Source organism: Juglans microcarpa x Juglans regia, chromosome 8S (genome assembly GCF_004785595.1).
Source record: "Juglans microcarpa x Juglans regia isolate MS1-56 chromosome 8S, Jm3101_v1.0, whole genome shotgun sequence".
Classification (NCBI taxonomy): domain Eukaryota; kingdom Viridiplantae; phylum Streptophyta; class Magnoliopsida; order Fagales; family Juglandaceae; genus Juglans; species Juglans microcarpa x Juglans regia.
This window is the reverse complement of record NC_054609.1, coordinates 7,336,071-7,347,025: the sequence shown is the minus strand read 5'-3', so window position 1 is coordinate 7,347,025 and position 10,955 is coordinate 7,336,071. Positions and strand designations below refer to the sequence as shown.

The window sequence follows — 10,955 nt, the reverse complement described above, 5'->3', positions numbered from 1 at the left end:
ATGTGGAAATCTAGATTTATAATCATCCATCCACCACAACCACACATGCCCTCTTTGATCAACCAAGCTCCGCCCACCAATCATCATCACCATTGGCGTGAGGACTACATGCCTGGTAGGATCCCATATTTTGTGGCCCATAGCCAAGCCAATAGTCATGTCAAGACAAGGCTGGACAGCCTCACAGCAACCTCATGGGCATGCCATGGGGCCTGCCAAGACATGCCCAGGATGCCCAGCAAGGCTGGTGACCAGACCAACCCGTGCAGCATGCCCAGAATGCCTAGCGCGCGCGCGCAACCCAGCGTGCATGCCGCGCGCACGCAACGTGCACGCACGTCCTACGCGCAGCCCAGCGCCCAAGCGCACGCCCAGCGCGCGCACAAGCCAGCACCCCTGCCTGGGCTATGCCAGCTCGCCCTGGCAGCAACCTCAGCATGCAGCCTCAGCGCCCAGGCCCCTGCCTGGGCCATGCCAGCCATGCCAGCGCCCAGACCATGCCAGGGCCCTGTCAACCACATGCCTACAACCATGCCAACCATGTCAGCCATGCCCATGGCCCATGCCATGGGCCAGCCTAGCCCACCCATGGACTCATGCATACCATGGGTCAACTTGGCCCATGCCAGCTATGTTATTTTTTATTTTTATTTAATTATTTATTTTCCAAGGGACCTATTGGGGGTTTTCAAGTTGTAATCTTTATAAATAGGACCCTTAGGCTTTGCATTTACATCTTTTGGCAAATTTCCTAGTAGGTAGACTATTTTGTTCTTGAGATCACCATTCGGTGCTAAGGCACTTGGGTTCTTTGGGGTGCAATACGTGAATCCCCTAAGAGAGGATCACACCTTGCAATTTGTGAATAGGTGTGGTTCAATCTATCGATCTTGTTCTTTTTATCTTTAGGGTGCAATTCGTGAATCCCTAAGGATCCATTAATCTTATGAGTATTTTCCATTCCATCTCTTGTCTTCCATTTTCTATCCTTTGATCTTATTATTTTATGTGGATTGTTCTTGAATTGTTCTTGAGTTGTTCTTGAGAATTCATAGTGTTCATCCACTCTTCATTGCTTTCATTCACGCATTCATCCATTTGATCCACTCCATACCACATACTCGACCACCACTTTGTTTGTCATCCTTTCCATAAATTGACACACTTTATATAAAGCCTTCCCACCATCCAACTTGTCCTAGTCGAAATACCTAGCCACCATCTTCCATCAAACCCTAACCATATTCCCCACTTACCTTACTCGACCAACCCTAGTGTTGCCCTACTTTTCATAATAGTTCACATTCTCATAATTGCCATTCATCCCTCATATCCATTGACCTAGCCAATCCCATATTTCCTACCAACTTCCATAATGCCCACTTACCATATTCAACCATACCAAAGTCGCTCATCATAAGACCCTAGCCCTACCATCCACTTACCAAATTCGGCCATCCTAAAGTCATCGTCATCCATCCCTTAAGAGTCCCTCTTGAGTCAACTTCCTTAATTTTAGGAAAGTTGATTCATTCCAATCACATCCCTAAAATCTCTCCATCCTCTTACCATATTCAAATTCAAATTCAAATCCCAACCCAAATCCCTTAATTTAAGGAATTGCAAATCCTCTTCAATTCCTTAAATCACTCCTCCTACAATCTCTCTAAGTCAACTATTGACTTGTCATCTTAATTCAAATTCAAATTTCCCTTCTCACTCAAAGATTCCTTCCATCTTACAAACTTCCCATATCTACTCATAAACCAACCAAATCTAGCCAATCTTCCTAAGACCAAGTCAATCTCAATCTGTCCACCTTAGCCACCAAACTCTAGCCTCACTCTTCCATCTCATTCCCAAACCCTAGCATCATCCTAAACTCCAACCTTAAGCCAACTCTTCCAAATCTCGAAATCCACCCTAGCCACCTGACAAAACCCTAGCTACACTTCACCTTACCAACCCTAATCACCATCCAAGTGACCCAAACATCCAGGGCAACCCCCAAGTCATCCCCATTGCATCAAACAACCCTAATCAACTCTTAGAACACTCCCACTCCATCAACTTGGCGCCACTCTCCAATAACAAACCCTAACCTCATCTCTTCCATTCAACCCTCGCCTCCATCATCTTGGCACCTCACTCAAGAACAAGTCTAGCCACCCACATTGATTTACCTTAGCCTACCCAAGTGCATCATCTTCATCATTCCATTACTCAAACACCATTCCTTTGGTGAAAGCTAAGCAAGATAGCAAGATCACTCAGTCATCATTTTCACCAAGGCAAGCTCGTGGACCTTAGTGTTAGGGACAAGACCGGAGTCCCTAACAATGTCATCACAAGCGCACATGATTCATCCAATGGCCATCTGGCTCTTTCAATCCATTTCATGAGAAGTAGATCATACCACATTTGTCAAGATCTTTTGGATTAATTGGCAATACCTTAATTTCTGACTAAAAGAACTAGTGATCGAATCCCCCCTCCCCCATGTATCCAAAAAAAAAAAAAAAAAGATCATACCACATTTACCCGGGAAACAAAATGTGGAATTGGTCATCGGCTGCCTCACCAGTAGATCTCAATACACCTTTTTATGTGAACTCAAACCATTGCAACTACAATCCATCAATTTGACTGCTTCAAAAATTGTCTTCACACTGATGAAGAAAACATGAGATCCGACCAACTTGTTAGTTCTATTTTTCATTTTATTTTCTTTGTATGTATTGTAATTGCTATCATGGGAGTGTCAGTTGAGTACTTACCAAGAGAAAGCCTGGCTTGAGACGACAAAACTTAAGGCATTCCAAATTTCCAAGCCTATCTATGGCTCAGTAGAACTCAATGTGATATATGCTCTTCTTTTGCACACTGAAAGTCTAAAATACCATCAATCCTACAATGGCTGAAGCTTATGATGCATCATTAGTAGTGATTGAAGCCAAAGCTCAGGGATTTCACCATGTCATTGTCGAAAGGAGATTCTCTACATCTGATACTTTCACTTTACAACCAAAATCTTTCAACAAATTGGTTGATTTCTCCACTAGTAAATGACAGTAGGCATGGCCTTGGTAGTATTTTCTGGCGCATAACTAGGCAAAATGGGCCGCTGTTTCTAACATTGTAGGTGGAATACCTATAGCCTAGTTACCTCCTAATTAGATCCAATCTGCTGACCATATATTTGAACCTCCTCGATTATTTAGTATGAATATATTTATGGAAAGGAGCGGTTCAACTCTACTATCCGAGTAGCACCGCTCAGTGTTACCTCTAATTGAAAAAATAATTTTTTTTTTATTTTTCTATTCATATTTTTTTAATGTATTTAAATATTTAAAAAAATAAAAAAAAAATATACCAATACACTTAAATCACTTCTATCATCATTCGGTACAAAAAAAAAAAAATCACCGAGCAGTACGTTTGGGGCAACAGAGTAGCGTTTTTCTTATGAAAAAATTCTAGACATAAACCTCACTCCTGCACCACTTAAAAATATATGATTTTATTTTTTTTACCCTCATATTTCTTTACATGTGAAATATAAAATATGAAGTATGAGGATAAAAAAGTAAAATCACATATTTTTAAATGGTATGCTGGAGTGTGGGACTTCTACGTAGCACGTCCCATATTTATGCAGTGATTACAGAAAAAAAGAGAAGAAAATCTAAAATCTACACAATCTCTCTGCATCTCTTCATAACAACCCAACATATGGTGATCCAATTCTTCATTATTTCAATACAAGAGGATAGCATGGAGCTGAGGGAGGAGCCAAATTACAATCTCAAGACTAACATTACATGGAAAGTTGAACTAGAAAACGAATTTGAACACAACACCAGTTTGCTGCTATAAGTCCAGGGGGAAGAGGTTCTTACATGACACCTGGGGTATACATAACAACATATTATAGTTTCAGTATCAGTTCTGCAGAACTCAGATGGCATTTTTAGCTTTCTTTGTCCAAATCTCAAATGGGCTTGAAGAATTTCAATTTGAGTCCACTGTTCACCATGCTCCAAACACCTCCGATGGAAAAGGCCAAGCTAAAAGCAATCCCTAGCCAACCAAGGATCCAATTGAAGTACCAACTGAAGCTGTATTTTGTAGGCTTTTTTATAAGAACCCACATAAAGCAAGGGTAAGCAAATGTGACAGGAAGAGTGAGTCCTCCTAACAGACCAGCAATACTGGAGAGAAAAGGGAGTGCAATCCCTAGGAAGAAGTTTATAAATCCATAGAACACACGAAAACCAGATCTGACCCAGATTGAGCAAGGGCGGTTGGTTCGGCTGGTGTAGCTGGCTTCAAAACTGTCAAAAACAGGCATGGAGTATATCTGGAAACTGCTCAAACAGTTGAACACAACTAGCAGAAAAGTTATTGCAAGAAGTCCTCTCGGGATGTCATGACTATGAAAGGCAAACAAGGCATTAAGAATTCCTCCTGAAGGCATCTGCAAGAAGAACATGGCATATATTTGAGAATCTTATAAAAGACTAATCCATAATTTGGTTGCATATATTAATAACCGTAGAACTATAAGTATTGGGGAAGGAAGACCATCTTGGATAAAATCATCTATTAGTGTTCTGGTGAATTAGCATTTTCATCATTATCATAAAAAAAAAAAAATAAATAGCACTTTCATTCTTACTGAAATGTCATTATTTTATGATTGATTTTGAAGTATGTAAGCATGAACACCACAGTATTGCCTTCACGAGTTGTCAAATACTGGGGGCAAAGAGGGACCAAAATAAAAAGCTTCCATGAACCAAGTAAACAAAAGAGTGAAGACCAAAAATCCAATATGGAGGCCAAGCAAGTGAAGGAAAATGAACAGGGCACTGGACATTGACAGTTTCATCCTGATTGGGGAATATTTCATGAAGTCACCAAGAACTTTATCATCGACATTCTGAAAACTAGAGTATTTTGATAAAACAGGAGACGCAAGTCAAGTCTGAAGTAATTTGACAAAGTTTATATAATGCCAATGATACACTCCACAATAAAGTACTGTTAAATCACCACTTGTCCAAAAAGCATAAGCTAATGGGAATTTAAATTATATCTTAACACTCTCTCTCATGTGTGGGTCATACTCTCCTTTTACAAGTGGGCCAAGCATGTGGAATATTTTAATTAGATCTGGTGAAATGTAAAGTCAAGGTTTGAACTCAAGACCTATGCTTTGATATCATGTTATTAAATCATCACTTGTTCTAAAAGTTTATGTTGATAGGACGCGAAAAATTTAATTATTTACATTATATTTAAACAAGTACACTTACAGAAGACAAAAAAGTGCATGCAAGCATTGGCCACATGGGCTGCATCCCTACCACTAACCATATGGGAGTAATTAAATACAAGTTAACTCACCTTCCTAAATCAGGTTGTTCTATGAAAGAAGGATGTTAGAACATCAATCTTGAATTTACACAAACTGCTTAAAAGCTATTTCATTTAGCATGTCACCCACAATTGTTCCATTCAAAGTCGTCACTGAAGCTAAATGACCATGGGTCCAAAAAGCCTACAACTTGATGGGAAAATGGTGAATTCATCATCTTTATTTTTAAGTAAACGATTGTATTAATAGAATAGGCAAAGCCCAAGGTGAATTCATCATTTAATCATTGCAGATCTCATTTTCACATGTAAGTTCAAACTCTTCTTCTCCACCAACTAGTTGGGATCACATGTGAAATTTCCAATTTAAATTGAAGATATAGAGTAGAGACAAGGTTTAAACTCAAACCACCTAGTTTGATACAATGAAAAACCATCACTTGTACTGAAAGCCAAATTAACACACAACGGTTATTTTAATACATAATTTAAATATAATTCTAAGATTATATCTAATTCTGATTTGATAAGTTACAAACTATCTAATTCTTTTGTACAAAATCTGTTGACATGCTGGAATCTTCTATGGACAGACTGAAAAGCATTCACCTCTATCGTATGCATAGTTTTGAAGAAATTTTGCTTCTGATACTAGTAAACTACCATGAGATTATTGATTAATAAATTTCAAGAGTAGTTTAATTAGATACTTACGAGGTTTCCATAAGCCCAAAAGCCTCCAATGGCAACAGGGAACAAGCACATGGCAATGAATAAATAAGCAACTTTGGCTCCTTTCCACATAGGCACATGAGCTGGGTGCTTAAATGTTGATGGCATAGTTGCCTGACAGAAGCCAAATGAGCTTCATTAGATGATCAAGATGCACAAATTCAACTAATGATGACTTTGGATGTTGCTGCAAGGGTATTAGTAAATTTTATCTCTCCATCCCTCACAGAGTGCATACCTGGATCTCCAACGCTAAATTGTGTCCTCTGAAAGCAAAAGCAATAATTCCAAGTGCATTCATGACTGAAAAGGCAGAAGAGGCAAAGGATGGCAATGAAAGGGGTTCATATGATATTGCTGGTGGCCTTTGTTGGCTTACAGAGAGGACCCACACCATGGTGCAATAAGTGATTGCTGTCACAGCCCCTATTAGTGAAAGTCCAGCAATTGAATTGAGGTTCGGGAGCTGAGATAGAACAATGCATAGAGAAGTAAACACCAGATACCACTCTATTGTTGTAAGGGGATTAGATGAACAGTGGGGCCCACAAACTATCTGGAAAAAGAGTTTCATGGTCTCCCCTCCTATAAGAATCAAAGCCGTTGCAGTTCCCGCTGATAAATAAATAGTTGGGAAGAGAGCAAGCCAGAGACCCAATCTTTCCCCTGCAAAACAAAGAATATCATCAGCAGATACATATACGAAAATAACTAGTAAACCACTTGAATATCAACCATGGTTCTCATATTCACTACTAATATTAAATGCTTTAGGAAATATAGTAAGATTGTGCTTTCATGTAATTCTAATTTACAATGAAATCAGTGAAGGAATCATGCTTCGCCAGCTCCCCGTTAAGGTTTAGTTTCTTGTGCACTCGAAGGGGTCCAATATAGAAGTAATCAATAAGTACTTCAGAATTAGACATCTACAATAGTCCTACTATAATTGTTGCAAATGCTAAATTTTAGGAAGCAAAGAACAAAAGATGGGATGAACAAGTTTTCATATGACAGTATTTTACTTGACCATTTGTCAAAATATTAAATTAGTATGTATGCAATCATCTGACTATTGTGATAAATGGAATGGTCAATGTTATATGAGCAGGTCAGGAATAAATGTAAATAATCAGCCCTGTTTAATGAGCATTCACAATCTGTCTTGTGTGCTTTTTAATTTATAAGTTGTTTATGGTAATCATCTTCAAGAAAGAGGGAACATTTAAAATGTCATCTAACAAAAGTTTATGTTGAAATGCATTCTCACCAAAGGCTGCTTCTGCAAGCTCCACATATCTGTTGTACCGCTTTCCCGGAACTGCCTCATGTAGCTGAACTAGAATCCACAAAGTATAGAGTTGCCAACAGTAGGCTATGGTTAAAGAAAGTATTCCCCAGCTCCTATAGAAAAAGTAAAGAAGGGAAACCACGTCGATCAATATATGTTTATTCCTTTAAGCACCAAGATAAATGATTATTGACAGATTTTCAAACAATGTATAAGATAGGCAACAGCAAGCATTTTCTCCCCAATTCATATTCTCACTTTGTAGTCCCTTTCTTCTCTATATTCCTGTCTTTCATTTTGATAGCAAGCAGTTTTTATAATAATAGGTCAAATCAAGAATAGTAATCAAACTGGGGGAGCTTGCCAGGATTTGGCTGAAAAGAAGCAATGCTGTGGACAGTAAAGTTTTTCACTACTTTTAGCCTCACCAATGTACACGGGGTCCACAACCATATGAAAATATAAGAAATCCATTTTTATCTTTTACTAATATGAACGGACAACAGCAATAATAATGTGAAATTGGGTGTGACTTGTTAATTTGTAAAGGATTGGGAGATCGAGACGCATAAAACCAAAGCCACAGAATAATGAATACATGAGGTAAATGATGCAATTCATTAGAGCCATGGCTTCTCACACCAAAAATGACGGTTGTGAGCAACTTGCACTCTGCTTCCCTGGAAAATCTACACCCACCTGTCCCATTTCATAAGGTCCTTAACACTAACACGAGGTTAGTTTTTCTATTTAATTATCCTGGATGGATCAAATATGGATCACTCATGCCGTTTAGGTCTTCTTATTTGTGATGCTCATGTGGATATCCATGAGAAATTCATATGCCAAGTTTGCAAATCAAATACGAGCATACTTTGGGTGCCAAACATGGCAGCAACCTTATTTCAAGAGTTATCAACATGAGGATAGTCTGATATTGCATATTAACCAGTAGGGTAAAAATATATTTTTGAAATTTCTTACATTCTCCAGAATCACTAGTCTGCAACTTAAAACAATACCTAAGCCGCAAATATGTGTAGAAAGAGCAACCTCACTTTTTCACCACACCAAGGAAATCAAAGAGAATGTAGATGGAAAATTGACCTGAATTTGCTGTTCTTATTTTCATATTATATAGTGTTGTACAGTGATAGAGTAACTTACCAAACAGATCAATTCAATTTGAAGAAACACAAGGAAAAAGAGCATACTAATAATGGCTGCACAATATGCTTTAGCAAAGTGTTATAGGTTAAGTATTTTCAGTGATATGACATGAATATTAAGATAAGGAATCAAGGGTAAGGCCAAACAAGCAAAAACAAAGTATAAAGGGCCATCTGGCATAATCGCAAGAACTGTTGACAGAATTATGAGTGGCCCCAGTACGAGAGGTGGCTTTTTCTCTCTAGAATAAGTTTGCTTGAAAAGCAAAAGATAAAGGACCCAAATAGCTTGCATTAAGGATGTTTAATTCTTCTTTTATCAAAGAAAGTCTATCCATAACTTTAAAAAAAGAAAAAAAAAAAGGCTTTCCCTGTACCTTTTAGTCAAAATTCTAGTGAGTCAGTGACTAGCATGTGGGATGCACAGAGAGAGAGAGAGAGAGAGAGAAGAGAAAGAGACTCAAGTTAGAGGAAAGAGACGGTTCATTCGAGAAGAACTTATACATATGGTACAAATAGTGAAAATTAATTGAAAGATTCCCTCTTTTGAAATTAATTGCATGAAGCTTAGGATAAAGAAATAACATTAGAATTGAAGTAAAAGTTGTCTCTCTCTCTTCAGTCAAACATGTCCGGGCAGGCAGGCAGTTCAGAGTTCATAAATTTGCATGAAATCAGTGCTACAAAGATACCTAAACCTCTAAATCCACACACTGTCTAACTCAGAACGATGAAAACATGTAAATGAAATTAAACAGCTATAAAAATATATATACCAGCCGAGAAAAGAGAAGGCAACGGGCAAAACCAGAGCCTGGAAACCGATTCCGGCATTGAGGTTGTGAAACGCAGCATAGTGAGCATTCCCATTGCGGGACTCGGTGATGGGTAGCCAAGCGTCCTGAGGGTTGAGCTTCGTAAGGTGGCCGACTTCCTCCAAGTAGCCCTTCATGTTGATCAGCACCCTCTTCATCGGCGTCCCGATCGGGCTCAGAAACCGAGGCGATATAAAAGACGTCGGTGTCCACGCCGTCGACGACTTCCCCTGCAGCCTCGGAGACCTCTGCCCCGATGGGGTCTGTATCTCCGGCGTAGCCGCCCTCGGCGTAGCCGGTATGGATATTAGCTCCGTCTCTGGCCTTTCCTCCATTCTCCCTAACCTCCCAGCACCCAAAACCCAAAACTCTCCGTCCTTCTGCAGCTTTGCCGCTGAAACCAATGCCGGTCTATATCTAGCTTTACCTCTAGCTCCAACTCTGCAACTCCACTCCTAGTTACAGGTGTATATCTATTATCTACACGTGATCAAGAGAAGCAATAATGGAGATTTCTCCCGTCTCTTTCTTTCTTTCTTTCTTTCTTTCTTTCCTTCCTTCGTTTTCCAACCTCACTTCAATTATTTCAATGCTTTTTCAGTGTCGGAAGAAGTGTCAGTTTGAAATCCGAGCGTGGGGTCTTCGTACAAGAGCAGCATGAAAGTTTGCAACGTTTTTGATCTTAACCGTTGGCGAGTGGGATCCATTGTTTTGGACGGCGATGAAGACAGAACCCTCGAGATTCAACGTGAAGTTGATTGCTTTGATTTTTGATGGATTTTGTAGTTCGGCTTTTTCGTTGGAGTATCATTTCGATTTGTGGGCAGACTGATTGGAGCGTGCCTGTAGTTCATCGGTCTCTTCACTGTAGAAGATATTAGTGTTTAGAATTATAAAAAAAAATTATTTTACAAAATCAACTTGAGTTGATATAATAAGTTATAAAAGGTTACGTTCGCATTTGCATGTTGAAATCGATTTATTAATAATAATAATAATAAAAAGATAATAAATAATAGTAAGAAAATAATAAATAATAATAAAATAATTTGAAGTAATTTCAGATCATTTTACTGACCAAACATAACCTTAAATTATAAATTTTGAAGTATTATATCTACTCCTTCAATAAATTTTGCTATTGCAAGCTTGTTCTATGAGATAGAAAATATAAAATATATATAAAAAAAAAAAAAAAAGGAGGGGAGGAGAGGAGAAAGAAATGAAGAATTTGAAGATTTCCTTTATTATTGTGATTAAATACAAAGTATATATTCTTATTTGTAGGAGATTTACGACGGATAAAATAAGCGTAAATCTCTTTACCATTATGAAAATCAAGTCTCTTGAATTGATAATTATGAAAATTGAATTGAATTTGATATTATCTTTAACATTCTATTGAATTTAAGATGGAGAATTTTAAAATCTTGAATCTGAAATTTGAGTGTAGTCTTTATATCTATTAATATCGTCGATGAGTTGATAAAAGTGATGGGGGACTAATAAAAGTCATTTTATAAATTTGTTTATAAGTTTAACACATCCTATCACAATGTCATAAAA

General features: G+C 38.3%; 1 protein-coding gene across 1 annotated transcript; it reads right to left on the bottom strand.

Moving 5' to 3' along the window:
* Positions 1-3,696: 3,696 nt before the first annotated feature.
* LOC121244553 (lysine histidine transporter-like 8) lies at positions 3,697-10,218 on the bottom strand. The gene is made up of 5 exons (XM_041142677.1): positions 9,351-10,218; positions 7,385-7,518; positions 6,353-6,780; positions 6,097-6,228; positions 3,697-4,480 (listed from the first exon to the last, which is right to left on the bottom strand). Exons 1-5 carry the CDS (start codon positions 9,722-9,724, stop codon positions 3,995-3,997), a joined length of 1,554 nt encoding a protein of 517 aa, XP_040998611.1. The 5' UTR covers positions 9,725-10,218; the 3' UTR covers positions 3,697-3,994.
* Positions 10,219-10,955: the final 737 nt, after the last annotated feature.

Excerpts from the sequence above, each read along its gene's own strand:
- LOC121244553 (XM_041142677.1), bottom strand. The coding sequence starts at position 9,724 with ATGGAGGAAAGGCCAGAGACGGAGCTAATATCCATACCGGCTACGCCG. Across the intron at positions 6,781-7,384 it reads GCTTGCAGAAGCAGCCTTTG|GGGAAAGATTGGGTCTCTGG; the intron begins GTGAGAATGCAT and ends TTTGTTTTGCAG. Across the intron at positions 4,481-6,096 it reads TTTGGGCTTATGGAAACCTC|ATGCCTTCAGGAGGAATTCT; the intron begins GTAAGTATCTAA and ends TTCTTCTTGCAG.